The sequence below is a fragment of the Dermacentor silvarum genome, chromosome 9, assembly GCF_013339745.2.
Source record: "Dermacentor silvarum isolate Dsil-2018 chromosome 9, BIME_Dsil_1.4, whole genome shotgun sequence".
Classification (NCBI taxonomy): domain Eukaryota; kingdom Metazoa; phylum Arthropoda; class Arachnida; order Ixodida; family Ixodidae; genus Dermacentor; species Dermacentor silvarum.
The window spans coordinates 27,603,022-27,630,320 of record NC_051162.1 but is presented as its reverse complement, the minus strand read 5'-3'; the positions used below and the strand labels follow the sequence as shown (position 1 = coordinate 27,630,320).

General features: G+C 45.9%; 1 protein-coding gene across 1 annotated transcript in view; it reads right to left on the bottom strand.

Moving 5' to 3' along the window:
* The window catches only part of LOC119463504 (lipase member M-like), a 36,546-nt gene extending 10,724 nt beyond the window's left edge, over window positions 1-25,822 (bottom strand). Inside the window, exons 1-6 of the mRNA XM_037724346.2 lie at window positions 25,727-25,822; window positions 22,558-22,759; window positions 19,104-19,218; window positions 10,506-10,656; window positions 6,928-7,020; window positions 3,677-3,829 (exon numbers count right to left, since the gene is read on the bottom strand). Coding sequence (XP_037580274.1) covers window positions 3,677-3,829; window positions 6,928-7,020; window positions 10,506-10,656; window positions 19,104-19,218; window positions 22,558-22,759; window positions 25,727-25,822 — 810 coding nt within the window. The remainder of the gene's footprint in view (window positions 1-3,676; window positions 3,830-6,927; window positions 7,021-10,505; window positions 10,657-19,103; window positions 19,219-22,557; window positions 22,760-25,726) is intronic.
* Window positions 25,823-27,299: the final 1,477 nt, after the last annotated feature.

The window sequence follows — 27,299 nt, the reverse complement described above, 5'->3', positions numbered from 1 at the left end:
CAATTTCAGAAAGGCTACCGGGGAGTGGAAGTCATGCGATATACGACAAACAATACCCAGAGCACGAAGGGAACGTGGTTGTGCTTATTTAGCGTGTGAAGACAAGATTAGTGTTTTGTCGAAGTACACGCTAAGATTTTGTCTTTCATCGACCCTGGGCAATGGAGCATCCTGAAGGGTATAAATATATCAAATGGTGGGTTTTGATGGTGTGCACACACCACGACATACATGGTGTGCACATACCGGTGTTGTGGAAGCACTTAGGTGTAGCTTACTGTCCTTGCACCAGTGTGACAGTGAATAGAGTGTCTTTTTGGAGCTCAATGCTGCCGCTAACACTGTTAACAGTCTTACATAGTAGGAAGACAAGAGGGCCAAGAAAGCATCCTTGATGAGCTCCGGTAGTGGCCTCATAGCTAACAGAGCCCTGTCAGTTAATACCAATTAAGCACGATGTATTTCTTATGTAATTAGATAGGACGGCAGTAATGGAAGAACGCATGTCTATTTGCGTGAGCTTTGTAATAAGGGGCTTATGGCAAACTACATCAAATGCCTTACTTAAGACAAAATAAAAAGCGCCTAATCGGCTCCTACAATGTATCACCTTGGATTGATGGGTCATAAATGTGACCAAGTTCGTTGTTGTTAACCGTGCTGATACAAAGTCATGCTGTTCACCTAATAAAATGTTCTTAGCACGAAGAGAACGTAGGGAATGCAATACAGAATCAGACACTTTTGACGCAGAGAGGAGAAAACATACAGGCCGGTGGTTAGTCACTGCACTTCTAGCACCCGATTTGTGTACGGGCGCAACACGTGCTACCGTCCAAGCGCTAAGAAAGGTACAAGACTTCAGGAAACTGTTGAATATGCTTGTGAAAACGGGGAAACGTATTTTTCTGTACATCTTAAGCAGTGCGGGAGGAATACCATCAGTGCCACAAGAGAGGCAATGTTTGAGGCGCTCTAAGCACTTCAAAACAAAGTCTTCATTGACTGATAGCATACACACCATACCATACTGAGAAGGAAGCTCACAAAAGATGAAGTGCCAACAGTGACGGCACACTAAGAAGGAACAAAGACAGGAAGCGCCTTGTCCTGTCTTTGTTCCTTCTTAGTGTGCCGTCACTGTTGGCGCTTAATCTTTTGAAAGCTATGCTCGAACGAGCCCCACAACGTGTTTTACTGAAAAGGATGCTCAGTTGACGTAGTAACATCTTTCACCCCAAATACAGAACAGAAATGTTCTGCAAACGCATCAGCAGTGTTTGCTGCAACATTGCCATTTTCATCAACAAGACATAATACTTCACCACTATTTTTAGAAAAGAGCGCCCACGTAGCTCCAGAAATATATAGAATTGCTTCCCACGCTGCCTTCAACACATTCGATGTGGTTCTAGTGATCATTGCTATAATAAAATTTGGAGACGCAATTACAACGCCAAAATTCAAGTTCCCGCTTATTTACGCCTGTTTCCCCGCCTTTCTGTGAGCACGAATTTTTAGTGTTATTGCTGTTTTTACTTCTTTGAAAAACCAACAAGGGACTTTTGACTTTTTGAGCGTTTTTGTAGGTAGGAATATGCGCATGCCGTCTTCAATGATTTTCGTAATTTAATAACCTGTTCATTACATTAGTTGTAACATCAGCTGTCCCACCTACGGTCGACCAGTCCAAGTTTTCAAGGTATTGGTACAAGAAAATGTAGTTCCCAGAGAAAAGTTGAAGCTTCGCTTCGTGTTGATATCAGACCCGCCACTGGGTTTCTGTGTTGTCAGAGCTCCAGCGCTGAACAATACCGGTATGTAAATAAATTCTGCCCAGCAAAATATTTTAAAACTGTTGTTACTGTGATTATTTGCCTGTCCACATTTCTGCCCAAGCCCGCTCATTGGCGTTCAGCTTTTTGTGTTCCTTTTTTTTTTGTCATTGCGTTACCTTGTCCCGGTGGAGCGGGCCTCCCTCTTAGCCCTCTAGTTTCGGGACATTAAACCCCTCATTCAAATAAATAATTTCTTAGCTTTCCTTGTTCTTTTTTCCAGAGTTGCTCTCTCGTGCGCAAATTCGTGCCAGCTGTACTACAGCACTTGATACCGTTGCAACTGTTTGCACTTTTGGCCAAAACGACAAAACTTACAACTTCTTTTTCTACAATTTTGAAAACAATGCCGCCGTCATTGGCATTGCACAAACGCGACCGTCACTGCGGTGCATATATGCTTTTGAGAACGTCATGGGAGCAGTGAGCCTCGGCCCCAGGGAACTTCCGGTTGTCTGTAAGGTAGTACTGTTGTTGCCTGAAATAGAGCGTGTTGGTTCCACATGCGAGGCGCCTTAATACGTCTTCAAATAAAACGAATGTGTGTAACACGCAGCTGTGAATTAGTGGCTATGAAGTGGCGCTTCTAAGCATAAGGACACGGCTTTGACTTCCGATCGTGGCAACCGCACACCGATGTGGCCGAAATGCGAACACGCTCCTGTACTTGGATTTAGCCGCACGGTAAAGAAGGTGGCCAAAATTAAGAGGGAGAACTGCAATACGGTGTCTCGCAATCATATCGTGTATGTGGAAGAATAAAACTCCAGAAATAAACAAATTGTCATGCCTCAAGCATACATACGTACGTAACTCTATTTTTTCTCTAATATAGGCGAAACTGATTTGTAAACATGTGTTACCAAGAGAAGGGAAGTGTAGTCGAGGACGACAGAAAACTAGGTGGGGTGATGAAGTTAGGAAAATTGCCGGCGCAAGTTGGAATCAGCTATCGCACGAGAGGGGTAATTGGTGATCGCAGGGAGAGGCCTTCGTCCTGCAGTGGACAAAAAAATATAGGCTGATGGTGATGATGATGATTATCTGTACATAGAACGTGTTGAAGATCTGTGGGCTTTTGTTTTGCAGCACTACTGCGACCTGGCATTGCCTTCCTTGCCCGCTCTATTCGTGCAGAGAAAACGCAAAGTCTAACATTCATTATACAAGTCTGCACATATCAGGGACACTTCGTTTCTCCCTAATAATGACTTTGTGATTCTGTACCTATGAAGCCTGTGGATGGTGTTGACGTGATTTTTGTGGCAGTACTTTGTACTGGACAGACGTCTTCCGACCGGCGTACATAGTATAGGAAGCATTGATCTCTTTTACGGATTTTCATCGTCTTATGAAGTAATAAACTTTGCGTAAACAGCCAAAGTGTCTGTTTGTACTCAGCAAAATGTAAAGTGCACAGTCGCAAGCTTTTTCACAGTAAACGCGGGAGCGCGTGCCGCACAGTACATGCAGATCATCAAATGCGCCCTCGTAGCCGTTAAGTTTAGCGGACACGCTAATATAGTGCTCACGCGTCGTGTGCTACTGCCACCACCGCATGGAATTCGGAAATGACGGAGCGTGCTATGTCATGCGCTTGCGCATCGATTACGGTCTGACCGCATACACTTTCGCAGGCGACGTGCAAACGTGATCAGGGGGTGCACCCGCTAAATTTTCAACTTGCCTTACAATTTAGCACAGTCGGTTAGCCGCGCACCAGAGTATTATGCGTGTTCCGTGAGACTGCACGCGACATCCCCGGCCGTTTTCACTTTCACAAAGCTTGTTACTACTGGGCAGCAGCAGACAGCTTCTTTCGTGTCACTTGCTGTGCGTACCTGGTTTAGCTGGTTGGGGTTCACGCCAAAGAGGAAGAAAATGGGCAGCGCACAAGCGTAGCGCAGTGGTGACTCGCACAGGGCGTAAGCAGCACGGCGGAGCCACTCTGGTCTCACGAGCAGCCGACCCTGGTTGGCAACGATGGCCGATGCCTGCGGGAAGACAAGCCATCAACTTCGACTGACAGGTCTACCACTCCAAGTCAGCAGCTCCATGCGATAAATTATAGTATTCAGCACAGTCAATTTGTTATAATACAGGAAGCGTAGTCTACTATAGCGACCCTTGTCCTGCTTCGGTGACAACATTCGCTAATATGAACATGAATGAACAAATTACTATGCACCAGCCTTTTGTTCGTTATAGCTAAGATTGTAACGTATACCATATGTGTTGGCCAGGCTGCCATTACGGTAACGCTAACTAAATTTGCACCTTGTTAATTTTTTGTGCACGTAAAAACTACAGGTCCCGCGTGCTAACGCCATTAAACGCATGCACTGAACTGCAATGGTCATTTTACTGTCATTCCCCGTATGAGGAGTGGCATAGGGAATGACTTCATTGCGTGTATAAAAATGTTTTGTCTCTCGGATTATAACGTTGGAAAATAGCGCCGTGTGTTCACGTTCTTACGTCTGTCCTTATATCTTTAGCGCTACACATAATCCTGTTATGACAGAGCAATTATCCAGAATTACTGCCTTAGAAGCAGGGATGTTAAGTAAGACGATCTCGGTTGGTTACCCTGCTCTGGGAAAATATGAAAGGTAATTGAAAGATGAGGCAAGAAGTTCACACTATACAAGCGGACACACGGAACACAGCGTTGATTCTCGCTATCATACAAGCTGGTACAGTATTTCTTGGCGGACCAGCACTGTTGTGGATTTGCACATTGCAGATACACGAAGCCACGGTATCAGGACGTTCTCTTCTGCAAAAGCCTGCCATAGAATTTCCCCAAGACTGTCCGAAGGAGAAGCTGGTGATCCTATGAGAGTCAGTAAAGCTTTATTACACAGGACGGCTCTCTGGCCTAGAGAAAGGCAGGGAATTGGGCAGCCATACATAGGTATTTAATGCGCAGTATTCTTGACGACTTCAACGCGGTTTTGTGTAACGGGTATCTGGCCGGCATCAGGCCGTTCTCGTGTGCCGATCCCAAAGATTGTGCACTCTAAAAATGTGGGCCGCTCACGTTGGTTATGTTCCACTGCGTATGTGGTGCTCTCCAATGTACCTTTTTTATGCAAACTTAAGTCTGTTCCATTGGGCATGTGCCGCAATTCAATGAACTACTTGGACGCCAACTTTACAACAACACACAATACCAGGCACTGCACTCCACGTCAAGCCACAATACGTGACCGTTCGCTGTAGAACAGTCACGTGATTCATAAGATTCATTAGAACCATTCTCCATCAAACCGTGAATGTGTCGCATTAGGTAGATGTCAGCTGGAGTTAAGCCTGCATATTTCTTTTATGCCCGATGTATTACAATTGGCACTGACGGTCATACCAATTAGACAATTAGACCAATTACCAATTACCAATTAGACAATTAAACAATTAAGCGCCTACTGAGAGATGACACACTAATGCTTCTTGACATCGTTTCAAACTGGGCTAAAATTGGAATTTCGTCCTCCATTATATGGTAAAAAAGCATCTGGCGCCTGCTCCGCGTTATGGGAAATAAATAAATGAAATTAAATTAAATTTCAAGTAAGAATTCATGGAGCGTAGACGCTGGATAGTGAACTCCCGTGTACTTAAGGGCTACCGCCCGCTGAAAAGGCTAATATTGTTCCGCATGACCTGACAACAAAATTCAGCAACGCACAGGCAATCTCGGTGCGCACATCCTGATGAAAGCAACCCGTATAAATATTAGTTTGTTTGCGCGCTATTCTGAGCTCGAGTTAGGGCTGTAGTAGAAGCATAGGAATAACACCAGTACACATAACATGAAATCATCAAAATCAGAATGCAGCACACTTACACGGGAAGAAAAACAGCAAGTCACTAGAGTCTCGCTTCATGCAAGAAATAATCAACGGGAAATAGGGAATGTTTCCAAGTAGTAAGATGCAATGTTCGTAGCTTAGTGTGAAAAACCTGCATTTGGTGAGTCTAAAAGCTACCTAAATTTTCTGCAGCTGCCTGTTCAGCTGGCAAATAGCTCGGTGTTTTTCTTTCAAACCAATCGACACCAATGTCTATGTTTTACATAATGGCAAATGCAGTTGTCGCTAAAGAAAACTGAATTGCCAGTTACGGTAGGCTCGTTTAAAGCTACTTAAACAACAGTAAATACGAGAGAAGATGAGGGTCATCATTCTCTTTTGGTGTAATCCTACGGTAGCGTAAAGCTAAACTAGAGTGGTCAGAGCACATCTGAAGCAGTAATTGACAAGTGGGATTTACTTATTACGACCAGCGTGCGACGCCACCCGAAAACATCTAAGGAGACGAGGAGGGGCGCTGTCTCCTTGCGTGTTCTCAGTATTCCGTCTTGCGCTGGTCGTAATAATGCCGAACCAACCCGCCCAAAGCTGAACCTTACGGGTGTTATACTGTCACTGCGCACAGGTATAGACAAGTTTTACCTGAAGACTAATTGGACTGATAAAATCATGTACATTGGTCAGCAATTGAAACGCGATAATCGGTACCGCATGGCGACCGGCACTTTTTCCGCCACCGGGGTGCATTGGGTGATGGCTTCAGGAATCAAACGGCGACAGAATGCGTCACAAAGACTGTCGCTTTCGTTCTATACCAGAATGCACCAGCTCGGTGTCCCCAGCGCCCACCGTTGGTGCGAAAAGCGCCGGTAGCCACGCACTCCGAGTATCGCGTTCGAATGGCTGGGGACTGTATGTATAGAATACACTCACTCGTAGGACGTTTGCCTCATTACGTCTCAGAGTTAAACACCGCTTGCAATGGACAGCAATCGGCAACATAAAAGAAAGAAAAGAAGTATCCATGGTAATACGGCGCCGTTATTTTTCAACAGAACTGCGTAAACCAAAGCTGGCCAGATAAGATTATATAATTCTGTAAAACGCAGCTTTCTTGATTTTTAACCCCCCCCCCCAAATGAAAGAAAAAGAACAGAAGAGACGGAAGATCAAGTGCTCACGTCTCTAATTTTATTGCATTTGTGGCGCTAAACACCATTCCTCTACATCGAAACCAACTAGGAAAAAAAAGAAGCTCATCGATGCAGCATTCTTACCGTGAGAATGGGGGAGATAGGGACTAGAAAGCGCACGGGGCTTCGGATGAAAGTCATGTTTGCAACGGGTGCAAGGGCGACGAGCAACAGTATCTGAAACAAGAGAGAAAAAAAATTATGTGGTTCTACGTGCCAAAACCACGATCTGATTATCAGGCACACCGTAGTAGGGGACTCCGGAAATTTTAACCACTTGGTGTTCTTTAACGTGCACCTAAATCTAAGTACACGGGTGTTTTCGCATTTCGCCCCTATCGAAATGCGGCCGCCGTGGCCGGGATTTGATCCCACGACCTCGTGCTTAGCAGCCCCATAGTCATTAAGCAACCATGGGGTTTGACCACATGAAGAGCCATTCAAAAGAAATTTTAACGCGGTAGCGTTAAGGGCCCGTCTCGCAGAAAATCTGGTGTCGGCGTCCGCAGCCGGCAGCGTTGTCCGTCAGGGAAAATCATCCTGGACCACAACCACGCAGGCCCTCGGCGTGGCGCATAGGCGTTAATGAATTAATGGAGATTCTCAAAGTAAAACGCGTAACAAAATTCGTAAAGTACGATTTACACATAGCCTACCGACCGGTCACGTAGGATTGTAATTTACATATACGAGAAAATAATTTGAATATACCAAAAAACATAATTCTGTCACATGGAAACTCAAACAGAAATCAATTTTTTTCTTGCTTACAGGGCTATGAACCATTGATGAATCACTGCTTGGTGCCTCTGCCTCACGGGGTACGAGCCATTGTTCTGCCCTGCACGGCCGCCGGGATCGGCCCACCATTGTTTTCCATCGGGCCTCGTGTCACCGAAAATCCGGTGTCGCTGTAAACGGCGCCCGATAACGCTATGGCGTTCCACTCTTAAAGGTGAAGCTGACGCGTCCTCTAAGTTTTTATTCATCATTCATACATTCTGCGTTTCAGTCTATGAGGGCGTCAGGTGGTCCCTTGGCTCGAGCTGAAGCCGCGGCGCTGAGACTATGAGTTCATGGAATAGAAATCGTAAAGTGTCTAACTGTTTCATTGAATTGGCCCGATCCGGAAAAGAATTTTTAGCTATAATAAACGATGTCATTTTCCTAGATATGTTAATTCATTTTGGATTGCGAATGTTGGCCACAACCAGAATATTCGGAATTTTCAATCAATAAATATTCACAATCAGAATATATCCCTGGGTTTTCCACTACTATAAATTGTTAATTGAATAAAGGGTAATGATTGGTAAAGTGAAACATTACAGCTATGCAGCAGTTCGCAGACAAACGCGGGGAAGTCATTTGGAATATCAGAAACAATATCATCATCATCATCAGCCTATATTTATGTCCACTGCAGGACGAAGGTCTCTCTCTGTGATCCCCAGTTACCCTTGTCTTGCGCTAGCTGATTCCCCAACTTGCGCCTGCAAATTTCCTAATTTCGCACCCCACCTAGTTTTCTTTCGTCCTCGACTGCGCTGCCCTTTTCTTGGTATCCATTCTTTAACTCTAATGGTCCACCGGTTATCCATCCTACACATTACATGGCCTGCCCAGCTCCATTTTTCCGCTTAATGTCAACTATCGGCTATCCCTGTTTGTTCTCTCATCCGCACCGCTCTCTTCCTCTCTCTTCACGTTAGGCCTAACATTTGTCGTTCCATCGCTCGTTGTGTGGTCCTTAACTTGTTCTCGAGCTTCTTTGTTAACCTCCAAGTTTCTGCCCCATATGTTAGCACCGGTAGAATGCAATGATTGCACACTTTTCTTTCCAACGACAGTGATAAGCTCCCAGTCAGGATTTGGCAATGCCTGACGTATGCACTCCAACCCAATTTTATTCTTCTGTAAATTTCTTTCTCGTGAACAGGGTCCCCTGTGCGTAACTGACCCTATAGATAAGCAAATTCTTTTACAGACCGTACGGGCTGACTGGCGATCTTGAATTCTTGTTCCCTTGCCAGGCTTTTGTACATTATGCTTGTCTTCTGCATATTAATGTTCAACCCCACTCTCACACTTTCTAGGTCAAGGTCCTCAATCATTTACTGTAATTCGTCCCCGTCGTTGCTGAATAGGACAATGTCATGTGCAAACCGAAGGTTGCTGAGATATTCGCCGTTGATCCTCACTCCTAATATATAATGCAATAATATGTAAATAGCTAAATGAATAAGTACCCTATTCCTCAAAATCTACGTATGGACTGTAGAAAACTCGCCAAGTGTTCGCAGATACTTCACGTACAATTTACAGATAGTCACTTTAAGGAAAAAGACAAAGAGAAACATACTATGTCTTCTGTATTCTGTAAGAATCCACCTAGTGGACTGTCCATTTCGGCTGTCGCTGCAGCTGCATAAGCGCGAAGCAGACTGGCTGGCTCCTTCTAGCTCATGCAGCTGGAGCCAATCGGTGACAGCCGAAATGAACAGTCCACTAGGTGGACTAACTCCCCCTCCACCGTGCACTCTGCTTGATGATGTCATGCTACTTGGACAGAAATTTCCATTGCCAAGCCTGGCGTAACCGAAGCGGTGACGTCAGAATCACCTCAGCGTACTAGGTAATGTCCCCATTAGGTTCTATGACAGTTGGGCAAGGTAGAAAAGCGTCACGGATTTATATGCACCGCCCTAGTGCTATCTAGGAGGCGTTGACGCACCTGCCTTCCTTTGTACCCCTTACCGCGCGCTCAACCCTCCCTCCCCCCGTTTCGCGCACAACACTGGGCGAGCGGGAAGACGGCGCCAATTCTATATACTCGAGTCACCTTTTCACCCCTTTGCTCGGGCCTAGAAAAGACTACATGCTGAAGCTGAATGAGACGTAAATCCTCGATGACAGAAAAAGCGTAGTCAGGGACTTAATAAATTAACGGTTGCGTTGGTTCGATTGTTGTTTTTCGCCCCGTACATGCAGCATACCTGCTTCCGGTAATAACTGCGGCAAGGTATAGCAGGTGAGTCAGTAACGAGGGCTGAAGAGAACGAAAATTGAATGCTGAATGCTACGTCCGACCTCAACAGCCGATGCGACGGCTGAAAATGAATTCACGACTCCATTCAATACAATACATATAGCAATACCAAAATATAAACATGTGTACTTTGGCGCCGTTGCTGAGTTACCTATTCACAGAGGAATCCTCGGCGTTTAAATTTGATCACCATCATATTCTTTTCCAACATTTTCGCGCAGTGTCGAAGGCTTTAATAAACCAGCCACTGTATTTCAGCGTCCATGCAAGACCCCGTTCAGAACCCGTGCTATATTACTATAGCAATTATAGGGACACTCAGCCGAATTTCCGCCGTCGCCGTGATGTTCCCTATAAAGTACAAAGTGGTATAAGATCCCATCGCACCCAGTGGCGCAGTATGATGTAGGCCCGAGCAAAGTGGTGAGAGGGTTCACATGCTATAGCGGTCATGGGGTCTTGCGTTCCAGTTCCGACAAGGGTGTCCTTGTTCTAACAACTCGATACGGAGATACATCCATAATGATATGTCAGTGCACGCTTTAAGGCCGAGGGTTTTAGGCTATGCCGTTGTGCTGACCTGTCAACGACTCCCCTGCTTTCACTTGCTTACTTTGTCGTTATACTGCGGCTTGTCAGCCAGCATCGCCCATGCGGCCGTGTTCCCCTGGGAGAATCCCACCAAGAAGAGCTGCGGCCATCCCGTGCTTGCCAGCACGTAGTCCACCAGGGCGGGTAGGTCCAGCAGCCCCACTTCATCCAGACTAAAGTCGCATAGTGAAAAAAGAAAGAAAGGTTCCACGGAATAAGTTAGAGGCGTGAAAAGTTCAAAATAACGAGCATCCGAAAGTCGTCATAGCGAATGAGACACTCACTGCAGAGACTTCTTGCTCTGCCCTGCATAAAGTCGAGACATTTAAATATTGTGCGATATGGGGAACCCAAGTCGTTTTTGGTAATTTATGTATGCACTGCAAAGAAGAAAGTTTTAACGCTTTCGAACTTGTCCGCAAGCTATGGGTGTCTTGCGCCGGAGTTTGAGGTATACTAGTGGCGCCTGGTGGTAGCGAGGAAAGTTATCCGGGCAGCACTCAAGCGGTAATACTCAAGTTATCTGGGGAGCTACATCAAGCGAGCAGCGCACGAGCTCGCGCTGCAGCACGATTCGCACGTAGTACGTTACTGCGAGTTCATATGCATTGTATCAGTTATTTATCAGTTGCTAAAGGGACAGATGGCCGCTACTACAGTGCAGGAATAACTACTTGTCCAGCGGCATGCAGTCAACAAAGATTGCAGGAGGCCCGCCGTTTCGCGGCATACTGAAAGACTGCTGCCGTCGTGGCACGTACCTTCGTGCGACCGAATAGTTCCGTACACATGATGTCTGCTTATCGCTGCTGTGAATTCATTTACAGCAAGCATTTCCTCGCGTTTGTGCGCCTGAGTCTAGCAGAGTGCAAACCTTACCTAAAGTTTAACTTCGTACGCGACTCGCTTCACTTGCGATTGACACCGCGCTAAAACTTCGCCGCTCATTTCTTGAACCGCATACACGTATTCGGCGTTGCATAATTTCTTGCCTTTGCGCAGCGTGCTACCCCTGAAAAAAATCTTCGGCGCCCGATATTCGCTGCAGGCCGCGGTACAACACAACCGAAAGTGGCGGGTCCGTAATGTAAACGTGATTTCAGAAGCAGACGACCGAGACTGGTACTACCCAGTTTAGGACAGAGGGCGCTCTTTAGCACCATTTTCGTAGGCATGGGAAGGCCGAAAAGGAAATGAAATGGTGGAAATTCACCAAGGATTGAAGCAAGGATGCCCTCTGTCACCATTGTTGTTCACGCTTTACGTCAAGGGCATAGAGAGACGACTGGAAAACAGCGAATTAGGCTTTGATTTATCCTACATGCGTAATGGACAAATGGTGCAACAGAAGGTCCCTGGATTGATGTACGCAGACGACATTGTGCTACTAGCGGACAATAAAAAAGATTTACAGATACTTGCGAATATCTGTGAGAACGCAGCGACAAATCTAGGCCTTAAGTTTAGCACAGAGAAATCAGGGATTATGATCTTTAATAAAAACACGAGTAACTTTGTGGTGTCAATTCAACAGCAAGTAATACCCATAGTGAAGCAATATAAGTACCTCGGCGTACACATAAACGAAGGAAAGAATTACTCAAGCAACCACCAAGATAATCTGAAAATAAAGGGGAAGCGGAATGCAGCATTAATAAAACACAGAGCACTGTGGGGCCACAATAAGTATGAGGTGGTGCGTGGAATCTGGAAAGGAGTAATGGTGCCAGCGCTAACATTCGCAAATGTCATTATATGCTTAAAATCGGATATATTGGCGGGTTTGGAAGTTAACCAAAGATCAGTAGGCCGGTTGGCTTTGGGAGCACACGGTAATACGACAAATGAGGCAGTGCATGGATACATGGGTTGGGCCTCTTTTGAAGTCAGAGAAGCACAAAGCAAAATTAGTTTTGAAGAAAGGCTCAGGAACATGGATGAAAATAAATGGGCGGCTAAAGTGCACAAGTATCTCTACATGAAATGCGTGGACACAGAATGGAGAAAGAGGTCAAGGAAGTTGGCAACCAAGTACAGGATAATCGAAACTGTAAATAGACAACCAGGAGTCATCAGAAAGAAAGTGAGAGAAATAGAGACCGTGAATTGGATGCAAAGAATGGAAACGAAAAGGACAATGGAGATTTACAAGAATGAGAAGAAATAAATTAGAAGGGAAAATCTGTACGATAACACAAAGGGCAGTGCCTTGCTGTTTGAGGCTCGAGCCGGTTGCCTAAGGACGAAAACATATCGGAACAAATATTCGGAACTAGATGAGACATGTGCATGCTGCAGTAAAGATCCAGAAACGACTCAGCGCATCCTGATGGAATGCGACGGGATCCACCCAGCGAGAACCGTAGGTAACGTGCAACTCGCAGAAGCGCTTGGGTTTAAAGTGGAAGGACACATAAACAGATCAGCCGTAGAGATCAGCAAGAGACGATTAGAGTACTGGTGGAAAAAAAAGCAGGGAAAAGATGGATACGACCTGATCTCTTAAAATCATAGGCAGCGGTACAAGCTAAAGTTTTGAAAAAGAAAGATAATGAGAGGTATACAAAATGCTAGATAAAGAACACGTGTAGTATACCTGATTAAATCAAGCAGACTAGGTGACTATTTGTCGCCACCCCGTTTCAAAGGGGATGCCAATAAATCATCATCATCATCATCATCATCATCATTATCATCATCATCACTTCGTATAATTTTTGCAGCGCCCCCTGGGCAAAGCATGAGCCCCATAATCGTCATCTGTCGTTCGTGTATTCCGTTTTTTTTTACTAGTCGGCACTCGCTAATTTACTGACAGGGACGCCTTGTTGTGCTCACACGTGCAAGCCAATCGTGATCTGAAAGTATAGTGGGAGCACATCGTTAAAAAAAAGAAATGCACGCAAGAGGGATGACGATTGCAAGATAAGCTCCAAAGGGTTCTAAAGGTATGCACAGGCGAGATGCATAATACTTTAACAAATGGGCGCGCTGACACACTTGAACAAAACAAAGCCAACAAAAAAAAACTACTCAATACCACGAATATGCCATATTTCCCAGTCAAATATTTGCACTCTATAAGAAATACAGCATGAAATAGGAATCTTAGCTTAACAAAACACCATTCATTGGCCACAGCTTCTCGGAAATCTTCAGTTCGCACTCACTTGACGTGATTGATGATTCCCTGATGCACGTGTCTTTCTGTTATGCGGCGCGAAATATTACGCGTCATGTACATTTTCTTTTTTTTTTGTTTTTTTTTTTACTGTTTTGTTCTAAGCTCCGCCGTACAGGAGTGGTTTCATTGAAAAGTAGCCTTCTTTATTTTTACGATGCCTGACCAGTCGCTCCAGAGTGCACGGGCACCAGTGCATTCCGGACGCGCCACGTTCACACATGTTTGATCCCTCCTGTTGCCAGATTAAGGACAACTTTCGCTGAGCACCCGCCGCACCTTCTACGATTCTGCCGATTCCGCATGACATGCGCCGAGCATTGACGTGATGCTAACCGTGTCTCATCATATGCGACCAACTACTGAATTGTTATCCCGTCTAATCGTCACTCGCGTTTACCGTCACTGGGAAGGCGCTCCGAAAATTCAGGAAACCCCTAAGACATACAATCCCACATAGCGCTATGTCTGTCATAACAAAAAACCGAGCCCCTTGGTCCTCCCTTATTCTCACTCAGCGCAGTGCTGTTTGCTATGCAAGTGAATATTATCCTATACAGTCCTTTTGTTATCGATAAGGCTAGTGTTAACGCACCTCCCCTTTCTAAGAACCGTACAAGGACGATGCGACGATGGCATCATCGAATACAAAATAACATTTGACAGAAAGCGGTAAATGTCAAGGAGACAGGCCCGGAATTTCTGGGAACTGAAAGGCATCTCACTCAGCACCCCCCCATATTAGGCCAATCCGCCTTTTTCATTTTCCTGTGCTGCCCTCTGCCGCACGCCGCTGGAAACGTTTTGGTAGGGCGCCGGGGATTTCGCCGGTTGATTTGTGCCTCTGCGCCCATGTTGAGTCCACGTTTGTTGTCCGTTTCGTGGATAGCGAATAATTGTTAATGACTTCTCCGGGGCAGCATGTCGTTCCTGGATGCAATGTAGCACTCACAGACTACTGGGTGAGCAGGTCCGAGTGCGCTGCTGTGCTAACAGTGCGACCGATAGAGGCACACCGAGTTCCGTCGGCCGACGCGGTTGCCTTGGAATTTATTGTCGCTGATTTCTGCACTTTGAGCTCGCTTTTTGTATTGTTTTTACACATTCCTAGACATTCAAGAAGTCTTGAGCGCAGCCTTCCACGCCGGATTTATCAAAGCGATGCACTAGTATACATCGACATCTACAACCACAGATCGTCGTTGTTAGCGTCAAATATTGGAGCGAATTAAGTTATATCGCTGATATGAAATAATGTTAAAACGTAGCGATACATACATTTCTGCGCATGTGAGTCGTTTTCCACCCTGAGACGAAACGATATGAGCGGCCGAACTACTTAAACAACGGCAATTGTGATCATACATATGTTACGGGCTCTTGATTTACTATTGATTCTCGCTTTTCTTTACCTTCATCATACTTACAGTTGGTGCGTGCTATAAAACATTATTAGAGAAATCTGTGCTCGCACAAGCGCTCATTTATAGGTCGTGTATTGTTCTCTCACGAAAACGCGGATGCAATCGCTGAGACCGTTGGTATAACTGAGCGAGACGGTTGTTGATGCTGCTTTACGGAATGCACCGTCTCTTGTCACCCGTTTGACACAGAGGTAAACAGCACATTACTGGAATTGTAATGTGCTGTTTACTAATTATTGTCTCATCTACGTAGCGAATGCGACCGACAGCCTAGGGGTACGGTGACGTACAGGTGTTGGCACAGCTAGCGCTGTGTCGCCGCTTGCCGCTTACTTTGTACGCGCCGTGTGAAATGAAGAGTCGTTGATTTCACATCATTAAGGCCAGAAACGAACAATAAAAGCAGTTTCCTTCGCCCTAGCTGCTTACATTTCAGTTCAGGTGCGCCGGTAGCAGGTGCAAAAACTCGATGGCGCGAGGCCTGGCCTGCGCTGAACATGATCAACATTAGCTCACACTTCATGTTCTCGGCATGAGAGCGTTGAAGCGTATGCATTTCAACTCCGTAGGCATCTTTGACTAATTTTGAGCACGATTAATACAAAGATATATCCATATGTATATATTACACGGTCATATCTGAAAGCGAAGGCGCTGCGGATATATCGCGTTGTCGGTTCGACGGCCGGTCGCGCGGGGTTCGGTCGAACGATGGTCGGCTCGCTGATTTTGTCGGTGCCGTCGACAAGAAAGCCCATCACAGTACAACTCGCGCTCGTCGGCTGCGTCGTTGTCGGCCTGATATAAGATGGTTTCAGCGACCCAGGCCAATCGTTGGCGTGAGCGCCTTGTCGGTCTCGTATCAACCCTCTGTTACCGCGCCTTAAACGAGTACGTGAACTCAGGCGCGTGCTGCCGCCGTCAGCAATTGCGGGCCCACGCTGCAAGAAGACTTCACCAGCAACGGGATGTTTTTAAGAGTCGCCCAAGTGTAGCGCAGGGGTTTTTCGTTAAATTTACTAGCTATCAATGAAAGGCGGCAACTACGTGGCTCAGGGTGCAGTCCAAACCACTCACTGACCGCTTTCTGTTTTACATTGGAGTTGCACTTACACTGCGCACGTTTTCGGCAGCACACCGACGTCGAGGTCGAGGCCGCGCGGCCGCGCGCGCGTCCCTTCCAAAACGTTTTGCGACTAATCCGCTAGGGCACGGCGTATGCGCCGTCGCACCGTGAAAAAGGTGGATTGAGCAATGCGGCATCAGCACCTTCTCCAAGATGCACGAACGTGCTAAACGATGGCTCACAGCAACGCGTTAGTTTCAGCGTTCGTTGAAAGTCATGATCGACGCACGTGTTAAGATCCCACTTACGCGTTCCAGTCTAGCATAAGTGTAGATTAATTAGTCCTGCCATTTACAGTACGGAAGTCGGCAATGGAAGCCCTCCACCGCCATTCGTGTCTGTTTCAAGCATAACCCTTGAGATTAACATGAAATGGCAGAAACACATAGACCGCATCTACAGAAGGGAGTCGACAAACTAGCATATTTAAAACGAGCGTTAAAGGAATTCGTGTTGTAAACTAACTGCGTACAAAACACTAATCAGGCCAATTACGGAGTATGCGCTCGTTGTATGGTCTCCGTACTCTTGTGACGCTAACAAATTAAAATCTCTTCAAAAGGAAGCGATAACATATAGCGCATATGACCATCGCTTTTCACCTTCATCACAAGCCCACGAGTTATCACTTATACGAGGCTTCGTATGCAGTGTGCTCACTTGGCTCTGCATGCACTGTGAATACATTGTGCATACACACGCATACACATGCATACACATGTCGCTACAAGTCTTTGAACATGCTGGAGGCGAAATGCAGAAATGCCCGTGTGCTCGCGTTGTAGTGCACGTTAAAGAACCCCCGGTGGCCAAATTATTCCGGAGCCCTCCACTACGGCGTGCCTCGTAATCAGAACTGGTTTTCGCACGTAAAACCCCAGAAAGAAGAAGTTGTACATGCTAAATGTTTCTGTGTGTCAGATGAATCCGATGTGTTCCCTGCAAATACAGAGTGTTTAGGGGCCGGTATCTTGCTTTGGCTACGGTTCGTAAATGGTACGACCCTTTCGGTATGCCAAGACATACCAGAAGACAGCTATTTTGCGCTGCCTCGAGTTTTCTATTGCTTGCTGGAGACAATTTATGCGACAATATTTCTAGAACCAGTGTCATGTCTAGCTTTTGGCAAGTGGTCGCAAGCATATATATCTCGATTACTGCTAAGGTGTCCCCGATTATGCCAAGAAACATACCAGTCTTAACAATGTCACTACGGTAAATCCTGCCATATATCCGTGGAATCAGCGCAAAAAAAGAGAATGCCTCAAATAGTGACCCACCAAAACTACTCTAGAATATATACCCAAATGCGCAACAGGTAACACATACTGTCAAGGATGACTCTACAATTTAACGTCTCTCATAGGGCGGACGTTTTGTGCCCTCTACAGGACATCGCGTCTCGTTTCGTCTTGAGCGAGCGACATAATCTCCGTCAGAAGAAGAAAAGAGGCCCTTATGCATGTATTTCGGCAGCAGCTGCCAAGCAGCTGGGGGATATTCTTGAACTCGAAAGCAGCCCTACAAAGTATGTGGAACCAGGTGCATAGCGAAGTAACAACCAACCGGCAGACCGTGGCATTGCCCATATTCCCCACAAAGCCATCATTGCTGAGCCTTGCACCACCTTCCAGTGAATACCTGCCCATACCTGCACGGTATTTCAGAAAACGAGAAAGTGGCTGAAGCTGCCAGAATTGGACTCGAATACCGAAATTTCAGAATATTTTTAACGGAAACCGATGCGTCGAACATGCAAATGTTCGACGCATCGCCCACTTCTGAATAAAAATATCGCCTCTGTAAACTGTCATTGCACCAAGATAACTTTCTGCGATCAATTGTCCCAGGAGTAAGATCAAGAATTACACGACCACTTCCTCACTGCTTAGACATCGTACCATTGGCTGCGACTGAGCATAGCATTCACAGACAATCATGTGTATCGCATAGGGCGTACTACGGATCCCTATCATAACTGTGGCAGCTTAGAGAAAGTGATGCACATATTACTTGAATGCCCCTTGTACCGTGAAGAGAGCCATTCTTTTGATTGACAAATGGACATGATTTGTTACGATCCGCTAAAGTTTCCGAGCATCTCTGGTCCAATGCCTGGTCCCTCAAAGCAGTGGTGGGGCTTGAATGTGTTGTTCCGATGCCTACCAGAAATTCGCCTTCTCCGGAAAGCTTTAAGGATTCAGTATATTATATAGAAATACCTAAACTCACCCACCATTTCTCCTGTATATATCATTTTCAAGTCCACTCGCGCATTTCGTATTATTTTTATTCTCTTTCTTTTTTCTTTCGACTCTCGCTCTGGAATCTTTTAATCCCCTTCCCACTCCTTATACGTAGTATGTCAGTGATTGTATACACGCGGGCAAAATCTGTTGTTGTTTTTTTCTAATAAAGAGCTTCTTTCCCTCTATTTCTGTCTCTCGCTCAAATGTTGCATTCCTTGTGCTTGTGTGCGCGTTTGATTTTATAACAATAATTGAACATTCATCTTATGAAAATATTTGATCTGTTTATTATTTGAGAAGTGTTCTTCTTTGAAGCAAAGCAATATTGCAGACTCCTATTTTTCTGCCGTTTAATAAAAAATAAACGCGTAAATGTGCGCTTTCGATGTGTTGTCGCGCTGAACTGGCAGTAGCGTGGTGCACCTGTTAATTCGGACATTTCAGATATGAATAAAATTAGTTAGTCGTTAGCAACAGAACAAACTCCACTACGAGGCAAGTCATAATGATAAAATTGTGCTTCTTTGTTCGAAACGACAGGGCGGGGGTCGCGGCGGCCCACCGCACCGGGAGCTGCTGAGTGCCCACACTGCCTGGGGCATCTATATCTTGAGCGTAGAGCGAGTCCCGCTACACTTACCGAAAGTCCCAGTATCGGCCGTCACTATCACTGTACTCCCGGTGGCCCCTCGAATAAGGTGTGCCGCGGCAGTTTCCCAGCCACACATCGTAGCCGGCGTCGGCAAGCAGGAATCCTGCACAAAGCAATATCGTGCACATTCCGCGTAACCATTACCCGGAGTGCTGCCGCAGTACGTCCTGGAGTGGTTAATTTCTAAAGCCTTATTCCAGAGGACAGTGGTGAATGTTAGCTGCTATGGAGGTGTACAGTTGCCAGTCACGTTAGTGGCAGGCAACTCGCTACACGCACACACGAATACCTGGATACTTTCGCGAAAAGGGAAGCATGGCCTTCGAGATCGCACTCACCCGCAGGTGTTTCTCCGGCTGTCCCATTTGGCGCGCTCCCCAGGAAACAAATGTAATGCAGCGCGATCACCCCGCCGCCCCTGGATGGCGCTGTTAGCCGACAGGTACGGTGCACGCGGAGGTGGCCGTAGAAGTCAAGACTACGCGAGATCTCAACCTGCGCATTGTCTATGTATTCACGTGATGAGGAAGACTTTCACGGGATATATCCCAGGCAATTTTAAATGCCTAAGCATTTCTATGTCGACTGACTGAGGAAAATCATCGCTAAGGAGTGATGCTTCCACTGCATAAAGAAATTGTAATAATAAAAATTAATTGACGGTGGTGACTTGCGAACATAGGATCCCACGCTCAGTATCCGAGTGTCTTGCCCACAATGTCTGAAACAGCCAGTACTGGGCTAAACACGCATGCTTGCGGAATGCGAATACATCTGAAACATAAATATATGTTGTACTGCGTTGTAGGGGTTGTCGCGCAACACAGACAGATAAGCACTCAATGAGGTGATAAGGATGATAAGTAGTGATGATGAGTTATATGGGTGTGACCGCGGTTAAAAAGAGCGACAAGGGCATATAATGGTCGGAGCACTTCTGTTAAGGTTGATAACAACCGATAAGTGTTGACAAGGATCGAATCAAGTCCAATCTGCCGTCCGTCCGTCCGTCCGTCCGTCCGACCAACCGACCGACCGTTTCCCCGCCTACCTGGGTCATGAGTACGTGATTGGATGGTTAGTACAACGGGCTGCTGTGTGGAAGTAACTGGGTTAGAAACCAACCACCGGACCAACTTGGGTCACTCAGTATTTAGAAATGTGTGCATAGCGCTTCTGTTGAACGAAGTTCTTTCACTCCGACAAGGGTCACTCTAGATGCGGGACTGGGTAGGCGCCACTTTTCGAAGAAACTGTTTGACGCCGACTTGTAGGACTGGGTATGTGCCACTCAGTCTCTGCTGGTCTTCAATAAACCTCTTTGATGCCAGCTTGGGTCATTGGGTATGTGCCAGTCTTCAATGAACCTCTTTGACACCAACTTGAGTGACCGCGTATGCGCCATTGGGAATGTGTCGCTAGACAATGACGAAAAGCATCCCTTAAGTTTATCCGATGCTGACCGGAATTGACACCACCTAACAAAGGACAACAGTCCGATGCACCAGCAGGCTGCGCCACAAATTCACTGGTCACAGCCGCTTTTCAAAGGAAGCCATTGACGCCAGAGCTTTAGCGATCTGCGCCACGAATGCACAGGTGATGTGCCGCTCTTCGATGAATGTCTCGCCAACTTTGGTCACCGAGACTGTGTCACTGAGTTTGCGGCAAGCGAGCGCATAATTCTCAACGTTCGCAGGCACTGGCGAGCCACGATTGTTGTCTCGGAGACCGCGCGGACTTTTCTGCAGTGCCACTAGATGGCGTACCGTGTTCGGAAAGAAGCGCGAGAGAGGAGCCCAGTTGCCGCATGACGGGTTTCACAGCGTTCGCACGCGCCTGTGCGCCATACATTTCGGATGCCACCTCAGGGTTCACGGTGGTGGCTCTAGAGGGCACCGAGTGTTCTTAAGGAACCGCGAAAGAAAACTCTCGCGGTAGTACACGCCTCATACATTATACGGTTCAATAGTGGCTATATGCTGTGCAGTAATATTGATTCAATACTAACGTCTTGCCGTCGCCGGTCATCGTGAAATAGGTTCTCCCGAGTTTTTCCTCGCCGAATTAGAAACCTGAGCTACAGTACCTGAGCGCGCGAACGCTTCCTCGACGCACGAAAAGTCCTCGGGTGTGAGCGCCGCGGTGCGGAGAAGGCGCCGGCCACGTCCATCACTGAAATTACGCACTCCCCCCTGCGAATGGGAAGGCCGGAGGAAAACATTTCGCCTGCCAGCGTGCGCAAACCTCAGAGGCCATTCGTGAACTTGCATTTGACAAAGTGATCCACAATGCATTTGTGGCAATTGCGTTAATGCAAAAAATATTGAATATGATTTCATAAGCGGACAGTTTCAAGTTCCAAGCAAGCTTACAATTCACCGTTGTGCTCTAGCATATGTGAATATCGAAGTACATATTTTGTATGCTTTCCAGAGGGAAGAACTTGTAAGGGACCAATCGTCGTGTGACTTTGTGATGCTCGTTTTATTCCTCTCCATGAACATGTGCCAGCTCGCCGAGCAAGTCCTCAGAGAAAATTCCGGTGCCTTTTTCAGGAAGTCACCTTTCAGTTAGTGTTTCAAGCGTGGCTCTCACAGCGTGTTATCCGGACCCCGAGCAACTGTGCGCACCTACTCGCACTTGCGACACAATGTTTAATTTTGTGCACGCTTATGGCCTTGACAGGCATGCCCTTGTATTTCTGCACCATATTCGTCTAAACGTGGCCAACACAAAGTAACTCCTGCAGAAAATAGAGAATAGGGTCGATAATATGCTTTGAGTGTTCTGATAGACAGAAAAGTCCATATAATCTGCAGCCGATTTACACTTAAAAGGACTATCCTAAACAGGGAATTTAATGTGCCTCAGAGGTCGCAGCTACTGCTGCAACACGCACTTGTGCGATGGGCTAGTTAGTAGGCCATATGCGTTCCGCACTTTTCTTTTTAACACAGGTCCGCACAGGTACTTTTTACCTCTTCTGTGATACACTGGTCTGGTCTCATCTAGATATTTTGGTAGTGTATGTTGCGTGTTTTATATGTGTTCTGCGTCCGTGACATCTCCTGCGAATATAGTTAGAGTAGAATAGGTGTGCCGCAGAGCAAACCACTTAAATTGTCACTCCAGGGGCTTTCTCTTCCTCTCGCCCAGAAATTTTTGTTTACATTGGGATTGCAACTGCAACATCCCCTGCTCGGTCACTCATTCAGTTTGCTACTCACGTTTCATGATAGAAAAAACGTTAGGCGTGCAGACACAGGCATAAGAAGAGGGATACGTACAACACAAACGTCCGTTTCCCTTTTCTTGTGGCGGTGTCTGTTGACCTAAATTTCTTTCTAACGTGAATCCTTCCCAACTATTTTAATTTGCTCTCGTTCTATCCTGCTAGCGGCCCAGCCCACGGCCACAAGTGAAGGAGACGTTCTCTGACCGAGGCTCTGGTGCGGGTAGTTGATGACCCACTCGGCAGCCGAAGACAGCAACCCGTGGACGAGCAGGACCGGTGGCCCCGAGAGCGTGCCGGGCAGCTGTCTTCCACCTCTGGGCACGCGCTGCAAGCTGAGCACGTAGCCATCCTCGGTGACAGTCACGTGTTCCTCGGCCGGGTAACCCTTGCTGCGCACGAGTTCGGCCTGCACGACAAAGTTATTGGCTGACGTACAGAACTGTGGGCGTGCAACTCGCGTGGAACGTAATTAGTGGTCTTAGACAGCGGTCCTTTGATAGAACTTAAGACGACACACTGTGGGAGGCGGCCAGCGACAGACAGTCGTCTTCTGGCGACACTTGTCCAAGTTCGGATGAACCAGATTCAAAATGTCTGTTTTTCAAATTTTCAAAATGTCTGTTTTTTGTTCATTTTTTTTCACCTCGAGATAAGGGATCGACCTATATTTGTGTTTATGCTGTACTCGCTAAACGATTTTAAGTGCTACCAAGGCAACGAACGGATCAGACATAACGTTGTAGAGGTTGCCTCCTGAATGATAAGTTTGCTATGACACCACTTCAATTCCTGCATGACGAGGGGCTCCAGCAATTTACCTAAATACACAACTATGCACAAATAAAGTAAGGGCCATTGGTAATTAATATTCACGCACCTACAGCGCAGAAATAGATGAAGCAAAACGCAATGGAAATACACGAATGCCTATTTCCAAATAAACCTTTATCTTCAGTATTACAGGTAAACATGTAAAAATCCATGGATAGATAAGCAGCAATCACAAGACAAGTGGCTGAAATGGGAGCCTAAGCACATGTCTGAAATTATTGTGACAAAAAGGGGAAAAAATGTTATATGCTGTACTAAACTCTCTGTCTTCTGCTTGACGCTGCGAAATGTGGAAAGGTTGGCCACAGAAAGGGCCGGAGAGTCCAATATATCATTCAATGAAAGAAAAGTAAAAGACGCCGAATTGCAAAACACTGACATAGCTATTTTATAACAATACACTTGCGGAGTGAATCTGTGGATCACATGAAAATCGTATCAAAGGAAACTCTAGGATCAGTGTATATACAATGGAATCAGGGCCCTTCTACGAGTGGAACAATACATCGTGTTAAGGAACAATACCCACTAATTAAATGATGACAACAATATGGCCGGTGAGATTAGGATAAGGTCGGTAAATTGTCCTCATTGCTTCGTGACAGATCTGTCCGTAGCCACTCATAATCACAATATTGAGAACAGTTTCAACGACATATTGTATAACGAGAGCGGAAACATTTTTTTAAGCGTCGCTTTTTCTGAACCCTCCCCGGCTTTGTACAAAACAGTTTTATATGTTTTATACATATAGTTCTATATATATCAAAACATATGATTCTATATGTTTCGCTCCTATAATCGCAATTATTGAAAAAAGCGATACATAAAGATTCTATATTCTATTCACGAAATTAGTACAGAATGCTTCCACCAGTACATCTTATGTGAGGTTGAGCACAGATGCAGTGAAACTTCTCTGTAAAGAATTGCTCTAAAACAAAATCACCTGTATAACGAAGACGCCTTATGTACCTACCGAACTTCTACTAGTATCTTTCATATGTAATGCGACCACCTATGTATCGAAGACTACTAAAACTGAACTACATGTACAACGAAGGAATTTAGGCGTACCTGACGGCTGAATTGTTACTTTACAACGAACGTGCGTAGCGGTGCCACCGCAGCTCCCCAACATCGCCATCCACAGTTGCGGTACGCGTAGGGTGATCGCTATCGAGCTCGACAACGATCACGCGGGAGTGTCCAGACCGGGTATTATTCCTATACATACACACACGATGAGAGGCTCGAAATTGATCACTGATGACGTCGTCAAACGTAATCCGTACAGGAGGAAGCGATTGTAGCGGAAATAAAGAAGCCTGCCGATGAACCAGTTTTGACAAATGAGGCAATAGTGACATTCGATGTTCTGCAGCCGTGCCTAGCACCACTTCTGTGTTTCACCGCGGGACATGGCGTCCGCGTCAATTCCGCAAGGTCGGCTGCAGTAGCACATTCCGTCGCGCCAAAGTATGCACAAGAAAATAAGCGACTTTTTTCAATACGTATCTCTTGAATTAGCGGTAAATGAACGTTTTCTTTTGCTGAACATCCTTAGGCTGCTCTATTGCAAGCGGTACAAATGTTCGATTACTACAAGGAATTGACCTGACCTGCGTTACAAAGAATTTTGGAGGTTCCAGGCACTTTTTTTTAAAGGCGTTGGACTACATTCGCATTTAGGTAAACGTGGCACACACGTCGTCAACAATAATCAATGTTATGAAAAATTCTAAATGATAAATAATGAGCATTAATTAGGACATGTGATGGCACATGTCAAAGCGTGTAAATATAATTTAGCTCAATATTGATGACCTTCGATTTCACAGAGAACTACGAAATTACTCGTCTTGTAAATTTATAAATATAGTAATTTCATATACGTAGCTGAGTAATTTATATATATATATAGCATTTATCTTGCATCTTTCTATCCATCTCCGCAATGTTTTCTTTTTCTTCAAAATCTACTTTGTACCGCTACCTATCACTGTAACGGTTCCGGTCGTGTAGCGGATCCGGTAACTGATCTAAACGCCTCTTGCTTATCTCAACTGCTGACCGGTTGATGCTTCCGTCCATTTTAAATCCACCAGCACTAGCAGACACTAGCACCACAGTTCCTTCTAGTGGTTATTGAAGGCAACTCCATTGCTTGCGCTTGTGGCCGTCCACTCTCTACATTCTTAATGGAGCATCCAGTGGACGAAACTAGCTCTGTCATTCCCAAACAGTTGCCCGCGTTGTGGAAATGTTAAACAAATTCTGCTGCCATGGATTCTGTCAAAAAATGAATTGCAGCTTCAGTTAAAATTTAATTACTATAGCAAATGATTATTTAAAAATTGGTTTGTTAACTATACACCGCCCTCCGGAGACACTTCATTTCAACATATCAAAATTGCAACTATGGGCTTTCCGTAAAGTTTCTCGCACTTCAACCACCTTTGAGGCATCACATCCAGGATACATCTGGTGTTAGGCATTCCACGGTTAGTAGGAATGCGCGACTAAAGTTTTCTCCACTCACCGGGCTCAGAAACGCGTCGGGTTGCCACGGGCTCAAGCTGCACGATCGCTGGACACGGCAGGCAAACCACAGTGTGCAGCAGAGAAGCCATAGCATGGACGCCGGCACGACCGCCAAGTGGCAGGCACTCCTTGGCCCTTCGAGAAAGACACACGGCTTGTTTTGACCTTGGAGGCACCGTTTTCGGTCGGTGTGGTCCAGGAAAGAGCGAAGCCGTGCGATCGGCGTTTCGTGAGCCGGGCGGGCTCGATTTTCTAGGTCACTGGGTTTCTTTCGGTCGCACGTGTCCAGGAGGCGCTGCTCTGCGGAATACTAACGCTGGGGGAAGAAACGAGTGACTTTTGAACCTAAGTGCATGGGTAAACTTTGACAGCCGATAAGATTGAGCCTTCAATCAGACCGCATCGACGTCGGCTTACTTACGCAACGTATGCAGAGAAAATAAACCACCGATCAACCCCTTATCTTTACAAGGTTAAACAATCCAGAATATTTATGGCAACGTGTTAAGCAATCAATTTTATTTATCCAATACATAAATTCGGTGACTAGAGCCGCGCAAAAACACATTTGGAGGAAGACTGGAACACGTTAGCATTCAAAGATTGTTGACTGCTTCTCACGCTTCCCGGAAACTACAGCTTATGTAACCGTAATTATTTTTCATGAAAACGCTGGTGGCGAATACTGTGCACGAAAGCGAGCTTCCTGATTTTTTTTTTTTTTGATCGTGCTGCAAGGAACCGAGCGGGCCGTGCCGCTCCTACTAAGACCTTCACGGCAGCTGGAAAACTTTATCACGTTAAAAGGGGTTTGTGTTTGAGTTTCCGCGTAACAGAATTATGTTTTCTCGTATATTCGAATTACAGCCCAATGCTATCATATGTGTAGGTTGTGTGTAAGTGGTACTTTACGAATTTTCTGACGGATTTTACATTGAGAAATTCAATTCGTTCAGTAACGCCTGTGCGCCACGCGGTGGGCCTGGTTGAATCGGGATGTGTGGTTCGAGATTATCTTCTTGGCCGGAAACGCCACCGGTGACGCCAACACCGGAATTTCTGCGGCAAAGGGGCCCTTAACGCTGTCGCGTTAATATCTGTTCGCACAATGGTAGGCCGTGGCCTCCTCCCATATCCGAGGGAGCAACAGCAGAGGCCGTGAATAACGGGCACACATATATAAATACCGATAACATGTCCCTATACATAAGACATACTTATAAACGATAGTTGTGCATATGCAATAGCAGCCTGAGGCTCAGTGTTAGTATTCACAAAATGGAATTATTTAGTATTTTCAAAACAAATACAGGGTGTTCCTGAAAATGTGTTCGAAATATCTTTAACATAAACAATATGATATAAGCGATTTCTTCTAGATCGTTTTTCGCACAAGGACATGCCTGATGTGTGTTTTTAGACAAGTAGGTATATAGCATTAGCAGTATTAGACAAGCACTTATACTTTTTTAACCGAAAGAGCCAGATAACCGAAGTGTTGGACTTCAAGCCCGCCGTCCGAGTAGTTCCTCACCATTTTCAGATGTGGCGAAATGCTGGCGATGCAAATT